Source organism: Boleophthalmus pectinirostris, unplaced genomic scaffold, assembly GCF_026225935.1.
Source record: "Boleophthalmus pectinirostris isolate CB_2022bp ecotype Guang Dong unplaced genomic scaffold, ASM2622593v1 HiC_scaffold_22, whole genome shotgun sequence".
Taxonomy (NCBI): Eukaryota; Metazoa; Chordata; class Actinopteri; order Gobiiformes; family Gobiidae; genus Boleophthalmus; species Boleophthalmus pectinirostris.
Window position 1 is genome coordinate 24,948,744 of NW_026571190.1, and position 21,078 is coordinate 24,969,821.

The 21,078-nt window shown below is 37.1% G+C and overlaps 3 protein-coding genes across 4 annotated transcripts; 1 reads left to right on the forward strand and 2 right to left on the reverse strand.

Moving 5' to 3' along the window:
* Positions 1–3,225: 3,225 nt before the first annotated feature.
* mcoln1a (mucolipin TRP cation channel 1a) lies at positions 3,226–12,982 on the reverse strand. Its single transcript, XM_020931373.2, has 14 exons — positions 12,791–12,982; positions 9,234–9,520; positions 8,077–8,244; positions 7,224–7,380; positions 6,418–6,499; positions 6,222–6,318; positions 6,033–6,132; positions 5,835–5,941; positions 5,586–5,735; positions 5,407–5,508; positions 4,832–4,954; positions 4,554–4,760; positions 4,309–4,439; positions 3,226–4,238 (listed from the first exon to the last, which is right to left on the reverse strand). Exons 1-14 carry the CDS (start codon positions 12,819–12,821, stop codon positions 4,202–4,204), a joined length of 1,779 nt encoding a protein of 592 aa, XP_020787032.2. The 5' UTR covers positions 12,822–12,982; the 3' UTR covers positions 3,226–4,201.
* A 303-nt stretch (positions 12,983–13,285) lies between these two features.
* On the reverse strand, positions 13,286–15,139 carry trappc5 (trafficking protein particle complex subunit 5). Of its 2 annotated transcripts, XM_020931462.2 has the most exons (3): positions 15,084–15,139; positions 14,723–14,998; positions 13,286–14,020 (listed from the first exon to the last, which is right to left on the reverse strand). In XM_020931462.2, the coding sequence occupies exons 2-3, from the start codon at positions 14,990–14,992 to the stop codon at positions 13,724–13,726; spliced, it is 567 nt and encodes a 188-aa protein (XP_020787121.1). In that variant the 5' UTR covers positions 14,993–14,998; positions 15,084–15,139; the 3' UTR covers positions 13,286–13,723. The 2 variants fall into 2 exon arrangements, with proteins under 2 accessions (XP_020787121.1, XP_020787120.1); XM_020931461.2 differs by having other exon boundaries at positions 14,723–15,119.
* Positions 15,140–15,464: 325 nt separating this feature from the next.
* Positions 15,465–20,930, forward strand: pglyrp2 (peptidoglycan recognition protein 2). The gene is made up of 4 exons (XM_020931503.2): positions 15,465–15,690; positions 16,437–17,297; positions 18,447–18,657; positions 19,280–20,930. The coding sequence occupies exons 1-4, from the start codon at positions 15,618–15,620 to the stop codon at positions 19,581–19,583; spliced, it is 1,449 nt and encodes a 482-aa protein (XP_020787162.2). The 5' UTR covers positions 15,465–15,617; the 3' UTR covers positions 19,584–20,930.
* The last annotated feature ends 148 nt before the right edge of the window (positions 20,931–21,078 follow it).

Sequence of the window (21,078 nt, forward strand, 5' to 3'; positions counted from 1 at the left end):
GACCAATCAGGACGCACGGTCGGTGTTTATGCAAATGCTCATTGACGTCAGATATAAAACCAAACCCCTCTCTCATGTTGCTCAGAGGAGTGAGGAGAGGAGGGGGCGCAAATGTGGCCCACAGGATCCATTGAGAGTGTGGGATATAAGTGGTTAAGGACACTACTTTCAAAAATCTAGGAAGTCATAAATTATAATCAAACAAAGTAGCACGCACTGGATAAAGGCAAAATCATGAGAGCACTGTCAAACTACAAAGCAATGCATAAAGAAAAATAATGAAGAAAAAAAAAAAAAGTCAATATGACTGATGTCTGGCTGCTCTACACCAGACTGCAGTTTCACTCTGATCAGTGCTGCATGCATTGCAATGGCTATGCATACTAGAAAGATGATACTGATACTTCGGACGTCCTGAGTGAGAAACCCAGTTACATACTTCACATGTTTATCATTTCTATGGTGCAAATGTCTTCCTCCTGAATACGAGTGTCTCCTTTCAGTGGGCCCAAGTTTAAGACTTTTTACTGAACAAGAATAAACATTTGATTGTATAAATGCACTGCAGCTGTGAGCTCAACAATTGGATTCATGAAGAGAAAGACAGAGCAAGACCAGTGCAAACAAAGAAACACAAAGCATAGATGGGGTGAATCACTGTTTTCTGTAGGCCTTAGTAATGGTCAATGTGCACAAAGGGTGTAAAAAGGAAATAATAAAACACAAAAATAAAGCTTTACTGCTCGTTTTGTAGCACAAGTTGAAGAGTGAGAGTGCATGAGTCATGGCCCAGCCCTGCAGCCCAGGCTCTCCATTCAAACCAGTAGTTTCAGTATTTCCGATGGCAACAAACTGAGTGCCAGAGTGAAGGGGAAAAAAAACAATTCCCCTAAATCTGCTTTTACCATCCTCATTAAGCATACCCACAAAACATTTATTGAAACTGGGTGTGTGATTCATCGAAGTGGAACAAGACTATGGCTGAAAAAGTAAGCTTTATCTTACTTTTATCCAGCATGATTTTATCTTTACTTTATTTATTTATATATATATATATATATATATTTTAAAGGTGCATTGTGTAACTTTTCTGGTGGGGGGTCTGTCAAATGCTTTTCTCAATGGTGATGTTATTGCTTTCTGTAATTTTCTATAAGTTTTCTATAATCAAGGAGACCAAATCAGACCAAGTTACAGGTCAGATCTGTGGAGAGGCAACCCCACTCACAGTCAGAATGCATGTTTTTCTAGGTATTTTTGAGCTATAAATCTATAAAATTTAATAAATGTTAGAGATATTTAATGTCGTACTGAGGAACATTTTAAACAGAGCAATGACATCTCCATAAAAATGAGCAGATGATGGACGCAAAAGAATGAATATATCTCAATTCGAAAAGCTATTACTTCTGTCTCATCATGTCAAGCTACTAACTAATATTTACAGATCTAATATAGTGCCCATTTTACTTCAGTAGTTTAATCTGTATTGAATCTCTTTTATGTAAACTAATGACATCCTTCATTATATCACAAAGCTGCCAAAATCCCCTCACATCCTGCCCATCCATTTCAGATTCCCTGTAATGTGGTTTCACGGGGGAGTGGCCCTGCTGCACTGTGGAGGAAACCCTTAACACAATTAGGATAGACTGGTGCAATAATAGTTACTTATACAGACTTCAGTGCTTAGAAAATGTTTTTTGTGATGCACCTGAAAAAAAAAAAAAAAAAAAAAGACCCTCACACTGGCAAGCAGACCATCACAGCAAACAAATTATACAGATAGTAGCTACTGACCTGACCTAAGTGCCTGGCACCAGGTCACAGTAGCTCCTGGAAAGTGAGAGATACAGGACTACATTCATACTATACTCCATACAACAGTACAACAGCTCACCTTTATGTAACAGATAACACTATGTCCTGTCAGTCATTTTTCTCATTACCTCATGACCTCTTGTATACAGATGAGGGATATATTTTACTTATGCTTTTTAAAATATTTGTTACTTATACATATACATTTATATAATTGTGCCTGATTTTACCCCAGTCCCTTGTTATTTTTGCAACTTATTTTGAACTTATTACCATTTATATTTTTGCTCTTTGTTATTATATATAGTGATGTGTGAGTGACTGTGTCCAAACAATTTCCCTCGTGTCTAAGTCTATTAGAGAGAGTATTTTTCATCTGTATGAGGGGTTATATCTCAACCTGAAAGCAAAAATTCCAGCTCATTTGGTGACCCAGATAATTGGAAACAGACAGCTTAAGTGGAGCTGATCAGTTTATAGCACAGTGCAAATAATTATTATGTATTATATGCCATTTCAAATGTTACCATTCAATGTCATACTGCAAAATTTTACTTGTTGTGTTTGTGTTGTGTCTCAAACCTCTTGTAATGTTTTACCAGAAGTATAAAGTCTTATATACTATACAAAATTGCCAATAAGCTTTAAGCTTTAAGCCATGTTATAATGTTGTTACCTCATCAAAATAATTTCTGGAGTTGTGTTTTGTTTCATTCACACATTTGATCATCATTAGCTGATCTACCTCTCTAAAGTTCAGAATGCTCTGTTCCACTTTCTGATGTCATGAAGTAATAGTTTTCAAGTTAACAGCAATATTTTATCTTTTATTCAGTAGAGATTGGCAATTCTCAGACTGAAATTATCCAGATGATTGTAATAAACGTGTATGGAGTTTGAAAACACAATAGACAAGTTGGAACAGTGTTTTCTGTTTGAGAGAAGAACTCCTAACAGAACCTAAATATGCAGGGTTTGTGTGTTAAAAATGTGTGAATGAAACAAAACACAACACTAGATATGTTTTGATGAGGAAACAGTATTATATAATATACATCAGAAAATGACATAATATAGGCCCTTTAAGTGTCAGCTGCCGAAACTGGGCTGGACCATCCATCAGGAGTAGAGTGGTGCATAATGTATGGCGGTGTTAGAGTGAAGATGCCTCATCATAAACTAAAGGCCTGTGTCTGTGCAGCTCCAGAAGCAGGAAATGACCTCATAATTTTGGACTGTCCTGAACACGACATGAGACAGACCAGAAACAGACCATGGCCTGGGGGCCATATGTCCAAACTCAACACAACACTGTATTCATGTTATTACCTGTTCTCTGTAACTTACTGATTATTGAGAGTGATGCAACAAGGAAACCATTAGAAATGCACACACAGACACATGTGAACGTACACCTCTTCTGAACTCTGAAGCATAGCTTGTATTTAATGATTCAAATAATTCAATTCACAGTACAAACAGAACAAGTATCCTTTAGTTTGGTTTCAAGTAAAAATTCAAGTGCTGTATGGAAATGGAGTAGAGTTATCATGTACATAGTACATATGTACAAATATATATGAGTAAAAAGACTAAAACTGTATTCTAAATACAAAGGGAAAACTTGTACATTGGTTTGTACATGCAAAAACTAAAAGCATTTCTTAAACTATTTATAAGATATAATGTTATTGGCACAGTTCTGATTAAAATGAGTTCTGAAATCTTGCAAAAAAAAATATACTATAAAAAAAGGAAAAGAACAGGTCCAAGTCATGTCTGCATTACATTGCCCTGTCCCATAAAAAGTAAATTCTTTGAGTTCATGAACACAGAGTGGATAAAGTAGCTTCTGTAGTGTCCTTACTTTGTGCAACAAAACCATTTCACACAAAATTTGTGAGTTTATGTAGATCAGGACTTTTCCCAGGTTAGGATTCTCTAGTAGAAACATTTACTTGCTGGCAGCTTTTAATTGGATAACTTTATATTTAGCCTCTATTAAAACATTATTAAGATACACTGAGATGTGCAGTAAAACGTGCTATTCAGCACCATAACCCTCATATCCGGTCTGACACTTTTTGTAACAAACATTTTAAAATACAATGTACATGTTTTGTCACATGTATTAGAAATGAATTAAGTTTTTTCTACACTTTAAGGCAATGTTTTAAAGAATACTGCTGCTTTAAAACCATATAGACTTATATTTGTGCATTAGTGGAGCATTGGGGGAGGCATAAGTGAAAGTTTTCATTTCAAGCAGCTCCTCCTGTTGAGCGAGTTTGGCCCATATAGAGTGGCACACTCAGACGCAATGTGTCCTTAAGGCCACTAGAGGGTGGCAGTGCGACTCCTGAGGTCACAGAGTTTGTTTTCAGTTCACCAGAAGGACATCTTCATACGTCGTCGTTCTGAGGAATACAATATTTATGAAAACAAGATCTCTGTGGTGTGGTGTTATTGTACAGACTCAATAGTTACCTGTCACAGCAGCAGAAGAATGAACATGGAGAGGTTTCCAGACCCCTGAACTTTCCTGAGCTTGGCGCATCAGTGCATTCTGCTATAAAGGCGTGCAGGTCTGTGATGTGGATGGGCTCTTGTGTTTGATGCTGAATTAAATAGAAAACAAAAAGATAAATATTTAAAAGATAAATAAGAAGATCAGTTGTTAATTAAGTTAATATTAGTTAGATGGTGAAAGCTCATTGTTGTTGAGTGTGTACCTTGATAGTCTCATATGCTCCTGTGATGAGAGCGATGAACAGAGATAACACCATGTAGATGAAGAGGGAGATAAAAGTGTACAGATACACCTGGCTGAAGAGCCACACGAGAGCACTGCTCTCCCTCAGGCCCGCAAATGTCACAAACATGTCGTCTCCATTGATCAGGGAAAAGAGGCACTCGGACACCATAGACAAAGAACGGAACTGAATGAAACAAGATTTACCATGATTAATAGGTTAAAATGTTACACAATAATTATAAAAGGGTAATTTACCTTGATATGATAAGGTCCAAGGACTATCCAGCCACAGAAGCAATAACCGAGGTAGATGACAGCCACGCAGCAGCAGAAGCGTATGACATTGGGAAAGGCAGCGCGGAGGGTTACAATCAAAATCTGTATTGATAGAAATCGAGTCAATCAAGTGTCAGATAAATTACAAAATCACTGTGTCACTGTATGTACTCTGCCCTATAAAGAAAAAAACACAGTAACTGTGTATTTTGTCAAAAATTACACATATTTTCTTTAGTGTCAACTACAAAAACTCAACTCCACTTTGTTTTTGAGAAATCTTGATGTGAAATTTGCAGTAAGTATGGTTTCTTCAGTGATTTCAAAGGAAAAGTGCAATAACTGCAGCAACTGACAAACTGTGCTGATGTTTGTGGTTGATAAATATTAACTCGTCCTCTGGTAACCCACAAACACACATTAATGTACTTCTGAGGGACAACATCTAAACATTAAAGCCATTTTTGTCAGTTTAACTGTCAGTGCAGATACTGTGGTTTTCCCTTGTAGGGCAGTATTGTTCAGATGATTAGAACTGTAATAGAAATACTCACATTGTACTTTTGGAAGAAGGTCAGATAACGAATGACTCCAACCCACACAAGAAGTGTCGAGGTTCCCAGCAGTATCCCACAGACGTCATAGGAAGAGAAGTTCTGCCAAGAGGAAATTATAATTTATTTTAGTTGTAATGAAATAAAAAGGTATATTTAAGTATTAAGATTGCACTTACCTTTGACTCTATTCCAATTTTGATAAATGTGCCAATGAGGGTGAATATGTCACTGATGATGAGGAGAATGAACCAGGTGTTAATGAACTCCAACCGGTCTGACCAGCACACTTTACGATCCATACACTCTTTGAAAAACTGGACAAACTCCTAAATGACGCCATTAAGATAAGTTATACATAGCAAAGAAAAAAACTGAACTAAAAAAACATAGAATTGTGCAATGATTTTCCATAATGTGGTTCATACTTGCTGCAGGATAATCCCTCTCAGTATGGAGCGTCCACAGAGAAGAAGTGACAGCAGGCACACCACAGCCACAATCACATCAAACGCCATGCGACTGTAGTTTTCAGCTGTAAACAACAGACAGTTGTTTACAGACACAGTCATCTAGTGTTGTCAGAGACTTAAACTAATGTAACCCTGTAATGACAAATAACCTACCTTGCCCCGAGACGCTCGGGTCCTTACACTCTTTTATAGATGCATCATTTTCAAGCCAAATCTTCACTTTGCCACTGTGAGCTTTGTTGTCTAGGACTATCTGCAAGTTATTGTAAAAGACACAAAAATATTAGCACAAAAAAGTCTATACTTTAATAATACTGTATATCTAAAGAAATAGACACTCACAGTAATTGAAAATGTATAGCAGTCTGGGATCTCATTGTTGATGATAGTCTGAACATTGATTGCTTTTAGTTGGAACTGGATAGTGACGTTAATGAGCCTGTAGACAAGAAAGAGTTCAAGACATTGAGAAAAAAAAACACTTTGCAAAAAACAAAAGTCATTATAAGGCAGATGACAAAGCAGAAAAAATGCTTACTTGTGGAATTTAAGGGTGAAGTTCCTGTAGGTGTTGGTGAGAGGAACTGAAGGGACTAACAAAGGGTTCACTCCAACACAATCTGAGCAAACACAGACACGATATAAAGTGTATTACAGATACAATATAAAGTGTATTAGAATAGAGGGGTGGGCAATATTGACAAAACTGCCCATCCCTTGCAGCCTTTTTTTTTAGTCCATTATCCTTTATGCAGTGCACTCATTAAACAGAGGCACATTCCCAGTGAGACAAACTAACGCATTTGGACTCAACAAATCAATCAAAAGTAGCCAGCTTTGGTGAAGTGATAGTTTAGACCATATCATGATATCCTTTGAGCCTTAAAGGTGCATTGTGTACATTTTCTGGTGGAGGGTCAATCAAATTATTTTGTCCATGAAGTTATTTTTGCTTTGTCTGGAATGTTTCACAGTATGGAATAAAATGTTTCTATCTTCAGGGAGACCAAACCAGGCGAACTTACAGGGCAGATCTGTGGAGAGGCAACTCTGCTCAAACTCAGAATGCCTGTTTCTCTAGATATTTTTGAACTATGTCACATGTAATCGAATAAATGTAAGGCAGAGCTATTTAATGTTATACTGTGGACTCATGTCTCCATTACATCACCCTATCCCATAGAAAGTACTAATAAATCCTTTGACTTCCTGAATACAGAGTGCATGAAGTAGATCAGCTTCTGTAGTATACTTAATGTAGTGTGTTAGAATTCTCCAGAGGAAAAATACAACACAAATAATAATGATAGTCAGATAAAATAGCATATTAGATTGTACATTTACCTGTGATGATGTGAGGATCTATATCGAAAGTGTCATTGGTGGGATCAATATGTCCTTTCTTGTAGTACTGCTGGCACAGGGACAGGGCAGTGCCATTCACACCCACACCGTACACATAGGCATAGCGTCCTATTGTGGTCTCAGGTAAGGCTAGGTACTGTAGAAAAGACAGACAAATAGTTAAATACGCAAGTACTCCAAAAATGCAACGTCATCAATATGAGAGTGTGAAGCTTACTGAAAGCACTACTCTGTTAGAAGCTCTGTTACTTAAGTTAGACTTAATCTGAACTTTATTTTAACAGGATCTGTTCACAAAAAGACCGGACTTCATTCTACAACAGGTGAGCGGATTTGTGATGTTAAACAAGTCTTTCACACATAAAATATCACAAGCTAGTCACAACAGTTTTTCAGTCAGTCACTCTCACTTTTTTATTGAAAATCAAACACCTAAATGGGGCCATGAATGCTCGTATTCATCACATACTCCTGAAAATTTGTTCTTTCAATTCTTTTGTGTTTTTTCAGACTATCTTAAAATAGGGTGACCAGATTTTTCAAAATAAAAAACTGGGACATCTCCGGTTTGTGGTGGTTGGTAATAATACAATTGGGAATTGACTGAGTAATTAAGGTAAACTGTTGTACATTTGGCCCATTCATGACTAAAATGTGTCACTATAGTCACAGTTTCTTTGTGTTTTGGTCATTTTTAAGCAGTTTTTTTTGTATTTAACCTAATCAAATGACAATTCAGGCCTCTCTTCACTGTTGGTAGGAACATTTCTTATTGTGTCACCGTGGTAAACCCCCAGAGCAACATCAATGCAAAGTAGCAAAAGAAGCAAACCTGGTCCACGGCGTAGAACATGTGGTCATAGACATCATTTTGAGTGTAGACTGCAAAAGAATCATCTGTGGACTCATCGTAGTCTTTGAGAAATAGATTTTTGAATGTCATTGTGTTTTCCTCTTTAAAAGTCACCACCACCTGGTTACTTAGGCCAAACAGCACCAACTGCATATAAAAATAAAACAAAAATATTACATGGTCCATTTAAGCAACATTTTTCTATACTGTTAAGCTATTTTATTTACACTTTCATTTTATATGAGAGTCAAGTTAAAGTTTAGGTGAAATGCAGATATTTCACCTTCACTCATCTTTAACAGCTGACTTATCACATTTTTACAATAGTTGCGGCAGTTTGGTGTTTTTGCAGCTTGTATTTCTGCATTGGAATTCACCAACATTTATCACAAAGGAAGTAATTTTATTGCATATATATAGTCTGAGTAAGGGTTAGCCGCTATGACAAAACATATTCTTTGTATTGTTCCATCACAATTTTCTTAGTTCTTGCTTTCCATATTGATGTTCTGAATATAAACAAAATAGAGCTGTAATCATTGCCATTTTCTTCCATTAGTCAATTTTTTTCTGAAGTCTGTGCCAAACCACATGCTTTTACTGACAATATACTGAGAATTGACTGTGTGGACCTTTCATTTAAAAAGAGTGATGGTCCATTTCAAAGAGCCATTCCAAAGAATTATTTACATGACAGAAGCCAATGTGAGAAGTCATTTTAACAACAAACTAATCACAGAGAAAAATGACCAAGGCTAGGATTTGTTTAAAATGGTTCAAACTGAGAGTGGGAGTGTTTTCCCCATTGAAACTAAACATAAATCAAAATAAAGTGTTGCACTACAATAATAATAATTACAAAACTAACTATTATTTGATGCCAAATATGTTTTTGATGCAAAAAGCTCTCACCCATGTTACCTACTCAACTTCTGTACTAATTCTTTTGCTGATTTAGTGTTAATCAGTATAAAATGCATACAAATTAGAAAGAAAAATATGTGGTTCTTTCAAAAAATGAGATTAGGTACCAACCAGTCCTGTTCAGAAACTGTTGAAGTGTGTTTTAGTAAAATGAGCAGTCTACCTTGTCATAGGCACTTTAATTTCACAGTCTTAGTCTGGGTTTACTTTACCTGTGCAGTGACTATGCCAATTTTGAGAAGTTGTAGTATCAGTTTGTAAGGCTTGCGGCCCTTGGCGTGGTATTTATCACAGGGACTCATGAAGAAGTACTTTAGTTTCCTACGAAGAGCCTCCTCTTTGTGGTCATCCCCGACCCAGTGGCCTGCAGATGGGGGCGGGAGCTGGTGGGTCGTGTGGTTATGTCCATTACTGTTGCTGTGCTTGTGGTGGGTGTTGTGTTCCCCACTGCTGTCCGTAGAGCCATAGTAAGTGACAGGGGAGGAGACGCCTTCTCGTTCTGAAATACAAAGAAAAACATAAACATTAAGAGGGAACTCGCATCTCTTATTTTATCTCTATTCACTTTTGTGGCAAGCAAAGAATTTCAATGAATTTTTAAGGAAACAAAGAATTTTCAAGTTAAAGTGTTAAAAAAGCATATAAATAATCAAAATTCAACATGGACAATAAAGGAAGTTTCAGTGTATTCTAATATCGGTTTGAAGAAGTTGAAATCTTTTAAGTGACGTGGAGCTCAAAACTGTGCTTATGAACAGGAAGCTGATATCTAATAAATACGGTAAATGTAGATTAAGAATTTCTACATATTTTACCGTAATGGTGTGAAATGTTGCAACATTCAGAACTTAACAAATACACTTTAACTGCCAATACAAGAAGCATGTGTATTTTAGAACATAATTTGACTGAACAACTGATCCTATGATCCTTGTCCCCCAGGTAGCATTATATTAACTTGATTTTAACTTGATTTATCACAAAGTTAAAACTATTTATTTATTTACAAAGTAGGAAATGTTATGTTTGCTTATATTTGCTTATGACCATTCAAATCACAATTCTTGATGTAGTTATGTATCCAAAAAAATACAAACAAGCAACATCGATGAGTAAAGCTTCAAAAGTGCTGATGCCAGGTCTAGTCCCAGCACCATATAATCGCCAAACCTCAGCAGAAGTCCCTGTCAGCAGTAGCAGCAGCAGCATAAATTTAAACGTGATCTGCCAACACATTCAGCTCAATCTAATCCCTTTGTCCCAACCACATCACTATGACACTCTCCCCTTTAGCGTTTTAAAAGATTATGAAGGAAATTCCAGGTTAGGTTTGAAAATGTTTGGTATGAAGTCAAAAAATGTCAAAAATATTGGCTCATATTTGTGCTGAATTTCTTTCTTTTACTATTATTAATTATATTTATTTATTATTTGTATTTACTGTTATTATACAATACAATAATAAATGTAAATTGCCATAATATCATCTGAATGTCATCTTCATGCACAAGAGCAGTTAAAGGTCCTATATTATGCAAAATCTTGTGAGCTTTAAGTCATGTAATGTTGTTACCTCATCAAAAACATACCTGGTGTTGTGTTTTGTTTCATTCAGACCAACCCTGAGTAACCCTTTATTATTAGTCTGTCTACATCTCCAAAGCTCAAAATGCTCTGTTCCACCTTCCGATGTAATGAAGCTGTAGTTTTCAAGTTAACAGCTGTTGTTTGTTCAGTGGAAATAGGTAATTCCAGGGCTAAAATCATCTAAATAATTCTAGTGAAGATGTGTGGAATTTTAAAACAGAAGAGAGAAGAACTAAATTTACAGGGTTTGTGTGGTAACCATGCGTGTATAAAACAAAATACAACCCCAGGTATGTTTTCGACATACAACACACAAAACAACATTATAACATAGATCAGAAAATAGCATAATACAGGCCCTTTAATGTTTTGTTAGTGTTGCTCTTTTAATGACCATTAGCAAGAAACCCACAGTAGCTCCAATTAATTATGGTTACAGCTCATTTAGCTTGAAAATGAGATACAGAAAACATAAGTGGAACTGAAAACCCCAATTTCCTTTTCAAAATTTCTCTGAGTAGAGATTATTTTTGGTAATTCTGACCACAAATCAAAAATTGAGGAACTAAATTTAACGTAAAAACAAAAAACAAAACAAACAGGTGCATCAAAAGGGGAGAAATTGAATGTCACTTTGGCTTGGTAAGTCTGTACCAGGCTAATGAGGCTTATTAGAAATCACATGCTATTCACACCTGCTTCTGACTTTATGAAATGGGTCAGTAGGTTCATCGTTCATCTTTTGGGTGACAGGTCAAAAGAAATTACAAATGAAATTAAACTAATTTAAAAAAAAAAAAGGAAAGCGAAAAACAATTATTGCACACATACACAACCCACATTTAAGGTTACACTTGCAAGATAGATGAATACTGAATAATGATTGAGTTATTAATATTGTATGCATTAGATCTAGAAAGTAAATGCATAATGAGAGCAATATAGCACTTAAAAAGCCAAAGACCTAACTATTGGTGTCCTTCCAAATTGACACATTGTCTTTGTTAATATTCATTTTTGTCAGTATTGCACACCCATAAGAAAAATACGGACAAATTTGCAAATAGTGTTGAAGATTTGCGTGACTCAAAAACTGCTAGGCCACAGCCCACTTAACATTTAACCCTGATAACATTTTTGAAGCTGAGCACAGCTATCTTTGATCATAGTATGTGTCACTGCAGACAGTAATCTGACAGGCAAAACTGGGTGCAGGACAGTGGCCAGGGACCAGGAGACTACAAATGACACTTTTAGACAGGAGCAGCTCATCCAATCTTTGAAACAATCAGGCTCTTCCAGTTCATGTCCTCCTTTAAAGTTCAAGCTAATAAGGACCAAAAAGTCTGCCTGCCTGTCACTCGTACTAACTGTGACAAAAATCTGTCAACACTTCACTATCAGCTCTGGGATCGGGTCTAGAAGTCTAGGGCCAACCACAAGTGAATTAAAAACAATGTCACACAACACTTAAGGGAATGTCTTGAATGCAAATATTAACAACAATGTAAAGCTACTTATTTGGGAAAAAAAAGACTGTTGCAGAAGCTCCTCACTGCATAAACTCTACAGAGGAATGAATTTGAACATAATTTCAGACAAGGAGGCAGATGGTTGTGGAGACTTAACATCTGTGCTATAGCTACACAAATATTAAAATATAGGTGGTGATGTGATTATTGTTTTGGGTGCTCATAAAACTCACTTAGAAACATTTAATCCTGCCAATGTCTGCACACTCAATGCTTGACAAGAATCAGGGATTTTTAAAGTGCTGACCCAATTATAAAGAGAGTAGGTTTTCATAGCTAAAAAGGTCAAACAGGACAGGAAAATAAAAGAGTAGCTATCCATTAGAACAACTGTGCATAATGCAGAGTTGCATTTGTTTGTAATTTGTTTGTGCGTTACACTATGGTAAATGTGAGTCAACCCAGAGTAATAAAGGCCACCTCACCGTGCGAACTAAACCAAACAGATCGACACAAAGAAAAACGGATTCTAATTTGTAACCCACACTTTAAAACAAATACATCTTTGAACTTTCCAAGAAAGAGAAATGAAAGATCGTGTCTCGTCTCACATAAGACAAAAGAAATATCTGCCTTATCTTTGTAAACAAGTCGTGACCTAACGGAGTTATCGGAAAGTGAAAACAAGAGCTAGATTGTCAACTACATACCCGAAGAGTGTTGCTGACCCTCTGATGCCATTGTGATACTTCTTAAAACACAATAAATAAGTAATAAATAAAGCACTGCAGTTTAAAAACAGACTTCTTCTTCTTCAGCAGCCGCGGCTGCTGATCAACAACGAACAGCCCATAGACAGCACAGAGCCACAGAGCCACAGAGCTCAGGTCTTCCCTATGGGTCATGTGACCCACACCACGTGACACAAATCGCTGTGCCTTCAGCAAAATCCAGTCATCTGACTTCACTTCACCAAAATCCTCTGAGTCTTCTTCCTGTGTGCAACCACACATGACACATCTGAAAATTGTGTGTTATATATTTAATAATAATTTATTGTTTTGTGTTTTTCAGTCTAGTGACTATAATAAATAGCTAAAATTATTTCTTTGAGTAATGAAAAACATGAATGTCTAAATAATGACATTCATTACAGTTATCAGAATGTGAATACAAAGAATGAAATAAATAAAACAAGAAGCACATTTACTGGACAAACTTTAAATCACCAATGGCAAATTGCTGACAACACCAGATTTCCATTGTTGCAATGTTGCCATTGCGGAAACTGTAACTGCTTCAGAAACAGATTAAGAAATCTTTTCATACATATATAACATATTTAACAGTGACATACAGATCATCCCTTTAAAATGAATTGTAAGTAAATCATGTATTCTGTAAACTTTGTAAACTAAAAATCAAATGATGGTCCCATGAAACATACCTCAGAGTTTTTGAACTCTTGTTCATCTCTTTTTGAGGTAAACGTGTTTGGACACTGTTGTGTAATTTACCTCAACAGACAAGAAAAAAACAAACAAAACCTAAATTCATCTGAGGAATGATCTATTGAGACACAAGAATTTAGACTTTTCTGAGAGATTTGCACAAGTTTTTAGTTGGTGCATTTTGACTTGTCTCTATTTGCCCTCCAGACTTTTGTCTCTGGTGATGACAGCCTCGTCAAACTTGATCATGAGTGTGGTGCCCTTGTGCCAGTGGACAGTGACTTTAGCAGGGAAGCCACTATTGGTGAGAATGGCCTCAATGATCCCTCCAGTAAAGGCTGCACAGTTCAAGGTGCTATTGTCTTTGGGAACAGAGATATAAGTGTTTACTAGAGCCTCCTTCTCAATTATGTAGTAAGTCTTGTCATCATCATTGGCCTGCTCCAGTTTGTCTGCTTCTTTTCCAAATAAGGATCTCCAGACGTTTACCTGTAAATACATGGGAGTTCTTATTTAATCATAATAGTAGAAACTGTAGCTTAACTACATAGTAATAAAATATTAATAAAATAACAAAAAAGGCAATTTGGTAGAAAAGCACAATGTAAACTTACAATATTAACATATAAACATATTTATATGTAAAGAATATAGAATATAGAGAGATATAGCAGAGACCCTAACTCATCTTAGGCATATATATACCTTTAATTTGTATATGAATATATCAGTCAATCAAACTTTATTTATAAAGTGCTTTTCATACAAAAATGGTAACACAGCTACCAGGCCCCAACAACCAAACAACCCAGACAGATACACACACGCACACACACATGCACACACACATACTAACATGCTAAAATACATAAAACTACACATATTAAAATGTGATGCTGAGTACAGGTGAACCAGTTGAGAAAGCACCAGGAGCCGTCTACACCAGGAGCAGAGAGCCGTCCGCCGCCACCAGGGACTGCCACAGAGCCCAGGGGAGAGATGAGGCCCAGGCACCAACCCCCCACCAGGAGCCCACAGGACAGACCCTGGCAGCCGCAGCAGACCACAGCTCTCAGTGCAGAGGGCTCCTACAGGGGAAACACTTGAAAATACATCTAGCTATAGTTTAAGTACAATACAAGCTGAGTGCCATACACAGTGTTTAAATGTGTGGACTCTGTGTGTCTGTACCTTGATAAAAAGCAGTATATTTAATACTTTAGTCTCCCTCTTGCCATTCTTCTCCCTCAGCACCAGCACGTCCAGCAGACTGGCCCCCACTCGCTGTCCCATCTCGGACAACTTGGCCTGGAGCTCGGTCACGGAGTACACGCGGCTCTGACAGTACTGCACCACCTCCGAGAAGAGTAACCCGAAGGCGGACACGCTCACCTCGGTTTTGGGTCGAGAGAGAGGTCGCTCCAGTATGGCTGATTTACCTTTCGTAAAGCGAGTCTCCATCTTTTACTAATGACAAACAAAACAAAAGACAATCATACAACTGCTTTGATGTTTAAGAGCAACAAATAGATTTCACCGTGGATTACACTACAATTTGTTTTGTTGTGGTTTCGCCTATTTCCGGGTATTAAATGTAACGTCACTCAGTCACATGACATAAGGTCACATGACCGATGAGCCGGATTATTATTATTTTTTTTAAATTACGAATAAAAAATGTTAAAGAGATGCAAAAATAATTGCCTTTGATTATTACAATAGATACATTTTTAATGTAAATTACAGCAGGCCAGAAATTATTTTGTGTTCATTTAGGCCAAGGCATTTTTAATACATTTACTAGTATATACATTTTTGCTATGAAACTGTGTGCCAGGAAACTGCAGTTAGTCTTTTGAGCACTGACCATATATAGTCTATGGCATTGACTGACAAATGGGAATAGTTTGTTTTCCTAACAGAACTGACCTATGTGACCTGAATCAATATTTGTGTACAAAAAGTAGGGATCTCTCACGTAGTCTACTAATCTAACTAACCTGCTTTCGTTTGAAATCCCAGGCCACTTTAACATAAAATCTGTGAAGTAGAAGTCTCATCAAGAACATTTATTTTTATCAACACTATGACTTCACTGGGACTGTTGTTTTTTAGTCTGACTTTTTTGGGCCATTTTACTGTCCACACCAGACCAGCAGGTAAGTGTCAGCAAATAACATCTTCAGTAGCCAAGGAAGTTTTAACATTAAGTATGATTTAATCTAATAAGGGCTTACCTAAAAATGTCTCCTGCTTCTACTTTCTTTCATTGCATATATTTCAAAAATTGTCTAGAGACAGTACAGGCCTCTAGTGTCTAGGCTCTGTGTTCTTTTAGTAAGTGCAGTTTTCTGAAATATCTCAAAATTTAACATATTTTATCCCTTAAACAATCCAGAGTCTGAAAAGTCCCTTTAATTTTTTGGACTGATATTAGCCTGTCATGATAACAAATATCAAAATGCAATATATGGCTGAAGTAATTGACAATAAACGATAATACTGAAACAAATTTATGCTACTGACACATTAACACAAGAGCAGATTTAAACCATAAGAACAATTCTAAATCAAAAAAATTATTATCAAAAAATCCTGAGCTGCAGTAAATAAATAGCAGAATGAAACACTGTAGTACTTCTCTATTATGAGTCATAGAAGTGAGTAATTCAACCTTTTACAGCTTACATTTTAATAACCCAAATAACCAAAAATTTCCCAGTAGTACAAATGTAGCACATGTGCTAAATACTAACCTAAAAAAATATATAGTTCCAGCATTCATATAAGTCTCTATATAGTAATTATCGAGACAGGCCTTCCTGATATTAGATGTAAATCCTACACACCTGACCAGAGCATCTGCACATAGTTGACTTATCTATAATTTACCTTCTTGTTTCAGTTGGCCACTTGCGTAACATGGACAGTTTAATTCGGGCTGTGCAGCAGGTTGAAGAATCGAACCCCAACCTGTCCCCCCTGGCTTTGGTGCGAGCTCTGCGCAGAATAGCTGGTCATGATGATGCTATGACTGTTCACTTCTTGGGCACTTCCCATGTTTTCACTGCTACTGCTGGTCTAGAGACTGCCATCCTCAATAGCTCATCCTTTAGCTTTTTTGACAAGGCCCTCCACCACATAGTCACTGACAATGGCGAAGAAAGGGGTGTAGTACTGGCTCCCGATGGTACCACTGTGGCCCTAGCACCTTTGATGCTTGGGATAGAAGCAGGACTAAATGCCTGGACTGAAGGGGCTGCTCCTGTAGGGCTATTTCCTCTCACACTTGGAAGAACATTGGGTTTGACTTTCCTCAGCCTCCAAGATTTTCCTGTGGTGTACCGTTTAGGGCCAAACGGATGCTGGGATAATGCAGAGTACCCAAAAGTCTTCAAACTCTACCACACACCTACTTTAGCTACAGAAGCTGTCATAAGTGGAGGCATGGACGGGCTTATACTTGGGAAACATCTAAGCAACCTGCCTAAATCTGAAACTTTGCCAACCCTGAGTGAGATTTTGAAAGGATACTACATTTTTGACCTACGCGAGGGGCAGGGTCTGGATGGTTTGACTGATAAAATAAGCCCAAAAAGAAGACAGTTATCGCGGCTGATCTTGGAGCCTGTAGATCTTCAAAATGAAGTGATGGAGACTCTGGCGTTGGTATGGCAACTGGAGAGGACTGAGTGGATAGCCTTTGACACTGGGATTCGCCAAGCAGTCAGTGAGGGACTACAAGAGTTCGTGCGCAAGTACTGGGGTAAGAAACCTGTTTCAATGCAATGTAATTTTGCTACACATGAAGAAAACAATCTTAATACAACTAACAATCAACTTAACTTTGCAAGTATTAATACTTTGTAGCTGATGTTGTCAACATTCTCGGGGGTGTGAAACTGAAAACATTACTCTGTTAGAAGCTCTGCTACTCAAGTTAGACTTTATTCTGAGCTCTATTTTAACTCAGTGTGAGTAGAAAGAAGTGACTTGGTTGGAATTACAGCAGGTGAAATTTGTGCTCTTTAACAAGTCTCTGTTACATAAAACCAGCATTAGCATCAGGATTCCCACAGTCATGGAAATCCTGGAAAAACCCTTGAAATGGAAATTGAAACTATCATTTTCCAGACCTGGAAAAGTCATGGAATTTTGTAAATTCAATGAAAGTTTTGGTTGAAAGTAAGTGAATTTTAGTTTCTCTTTCATGCAACTACAGCGTTCTGTTAAGTTATGATTAGACTATTATGATTATTTCCTAATGTGTGCACCTTTTGTTTCAAAGAGAAGACAATAAATGCACTGACAGTATTTTGAATGTTAAAAAACTATAATACCAAATCATAAGGTGAGAGGAAAGGGTTAACATTTCATATTTAGCTCTAAAATATAATCAATTCTACACATGCAAGGTGCCATAAGGTCATGGAAAATTCACTTTAGGTCATGAAAAAGTCATGGAAAATTTTTGTCAGTGACAAAGAGTGGGAACCCTGCAACAGTCAAAGTCCTACAGGACCATGAACGCTGGTATTGATCACAGGCTCCTGAAAGTGTGTTGTTTAAACCCATTTTGTAAGATCTTAAAACTTTCTTTTTTGTTTGCTAATGTGTTCATTGTGTCACCATACTGGGCCAATAAAGATACATGTAGAACACCCCCATCGTGATGTGACTGCAAAGTATTAATAAGACACAATGCAAAAAACTAAACATTTTGTTTTTCTTGGTATTTTTATTTTTGTCTTCAAAGGACATTAAAGCCATCTGCTGCTTCTGAGAGTTCCTCACTGTGGTTATAAATCACTGAGAACATGACTATAGCCAATCAGTCAAAGGAGTGGGTGGGAAGTTTATTTGTTCAAGCACAGTATTTCTATATTACCATGTCTGTTGTTCTTTTTCTGTTTAGACTGCCCCCAGGTTATTCCCCGGTGCCAATGGGGAGCAAAGCCACGTGTTGGGACCCCGATCCCCCTGTCCCTGCCTCTGAATAATCTGTTTGTCCATCACACCTCCACTCCCTCCTCTCCCTGTCTGACCTTCCCTGAGTGCGCCCGGGACATGAGGTCCATGCAGCGCTTCCATCAGGAGGACCGCGGCTGGAGTGATATAGGATACAGGTATATCGCTTAAGCAAATTCTGGAAAAAGAACATGTGAAATATTTCAGACTGTATTTTAAGATATATTGTGTCAAAATACTATACCAGTCTACCTCAACATTTTACCTGTTTTCTAATGTACAATATATATACTGTATCACATATTTAAAAATAAACCTTATTAGAATGTAATTTTGACTGCTGCAACATTTATTACCTTGTTAAAGTTATTAACATTAAAATGTGTTACGTCATAAATCCCCTTGTTAGTTTTGTGGGGGATGGCTATGACCACAATGGACAATTATTATAAATGAGAACTTAAAAATGCGACAATGTCCTAGAAGTACCTATTAATGGAGTCAATCATAAATGAATCATTATTGACCAGGTAAACTGGTATTGACCAGGAAACCAGGTATAATAATACAGAACTATTATATTTCTTGAATTTCATCTGCTCTGAAAGTAACAGACATAAAAAAAATTTAAAAAATCTTGTGTTTTGTTAGTATCTGCAGGTTGTAAAAGCAATTTACTGTACTTCCTGTTAGCAAACTTATTTATGCATATTTGTGTTTTTAGTACTGTAGCACAGCATCTATCATTTGATAATATATGTTTAATTTTGCTCTCTGCAGTTTTGTGATGGGTTCAGATGGATATGTGTACGAAGGCGCTGGCTGGAATATAGTGGGGACGCACACCAGAGGTCAGAACAGTGTTGGGTACGGAGTGTCTTTCATTGGGAACTACTCTGCGGTCCTGCCCTCACGCTACTCCATAGATCTGCTGCGTCACCGGCTGGTGAAGTGTGCCGTGGATGGAGGTCGACTGGTCTCCAACTTCTCTCTCAAAGGCCACAGACAAATGGTCAACTACACAGCCTGTCCTGGAGACGCACTCTTCTCTGAAATAAGAGGATGGGACAACTTTAGGGAGTGACAGCTGGCAGAAGTCTTTTACAGAAACTAATCAAAATGTGTACTCTAAAGTGATATTACTAAATATTGAGGATGTAAAGATAAAGTGTTTGAATCAATTTGTAAAATCAGAAAATGTAGTTATTTTTTAACTTGTGATTAATAGCAATAGAAAAGAAAAAAAAAGCAGAAAGACCAAACCTAAAGAGCTTCACTTCTACAGACAAATAAAAAGACAATCCTGACATTAACTTAAAACAAAACAAAACAAAAACTAAATTTGTTTATTTGATACACACATAGCAGTTATTGGACAAACCATATGTTAAGGTGGGGGACGAGGGACCCAAAAGCAGAATCAGAACACAGTCAAGTTTAAGCAGTTTATTGTACAAACGAAGGCAGGCTGAGGAGGCAGGGAGCTGGCCAACTTCTCCGGAGGCAACGGCAGACGACCAGGAGACACCTGGGAGAAAACAGGAGTAGGTAAATCCAGGGCAAACAATAAGCAAGACAGGAATAAATCCAAGAGCCTGGTCACGCTACAGAACAGGACGGAATTATCTGGCAAAGTGGTGATGAGAAGACCAGGGCTAAATACTGAGGTAGATGAAGGGATTGATTGCAGGTGTGTCTCGTCTGCTCCGGAAAAAGCCAGCCACGCCCCCTGCCACACTCAGGCTCTGAAACAGAAAAGGGAGGGGGAGAGAACAAAAACACAAATCCTAACACCATATGCACTGTCTCAAGTGTTAGAACAAAACAAAACCAAAAGCAAAAGTGGAGAAAAGAAAAAAACATCACGTCCATACAAGTCTCTGAAGGCAGTTCAGATTACATTGAACAAAACAAAACCAAAAGCAAAAGTGGAGAAAAGAAAAAAACATCACGTCCATACAAGTCTCTGAAGGCAGTTCAGATTACATTATATATTTTTTTTATTTGCAAGAAAAACTAATCCACAATATTAACTTTGTATACAGTATAGCATAGTCATATAGCATATAGTTAGTTGAAGATCTTTAGGTCAATCTAAGTTTTTAGGTCAATGGTTTTTGGGTTAGTGGTTTTTATGCTCTAAATCTGAATTTTGGACCTCTACAGAGTCCCCACTGACAGAGACCCTCACATCTTACTGACTGTGTTGTGGTAATATTAGTAAGTTGTGCAGTTGTGAGAGAAGGAAATAAAAGGCATTGAGTCTAACAACAGTTTTTGAGGAGTTTATTCTCTTATGGGATAGTCATATATATTATACATTTATACATTTCCAACAGTAAATTGCAGATTATGCATACCAAACATCATTAGCCGTGCATTCTTTCCAAGCATTAATTCCAACAACAAAAACAACAGACAATACAAACATAAAAGGGAAATAACTACGCTAAGGTAATTTGCCCATTTTATTTTTATGTGTACAGGTTGAAAATTTGAGCCAGATCATTATTAGAGTAATCACTAGTTAACAGTCAGTCAAACAGCTGCAGTGTGCTAAAACTTACAAAATGTTCAAA

Coding starts and splice junctions, on each gene's coding strand:
- pglyrp2 (XM_020931503.2), top strand. CDS start 15,618: ATGACTTCACTGGGACTGTTGTTTTTTAGTCTGACTTTTTTGGGCCAT. Junction 15,691..16,436: donor TGTCCACACCAGACCAGCAG/GTAAGTGTCAGC, acceptor TTCTTGTTTCAG/TTGGCCACTTGCGTAACATG. Junction 17,298..18,446: donor GTTCGTGCGCAAGTACTGGG/GTAAGAAACCTG, acceptor TTTTCTGTTTAG/ACTGCCCCCAGGTTATTCCC.
- mcoln1a (XM_020931373.2), bottom strand. CDS start 12,821: ATGGCATCAGAGGGTCAGCAACACTCTTCGG. Junction 9,521..12,790: donor GGGTCAGCAACACTCTTCGG/GTATGTAGTTGA, acceptor TTTGTATTTCAG/AACGAGAAGGCGTCTCCTCC. Junction 5,942..6,032: donor CCCGAGCGTCTCGGGGCAAG/GTAGGTTATTTG, acceptor TGTTGTTTACAG/CTGAAAACTACAGTCGCATG.
- trappc5 (XM_020931462.2), bottom strand. CDS start 14,992: ATGGAGACTCGCTTTACGAAAGGTAAATCAGCCATACTGGAGCGACCT. Junction 14,021..14,722: donor ATATACTGCTTTTTATCAAG/GTACAGACACAC, acceptor ATGTATTTACAG/GTAAACGTCTGGAGATCCTT.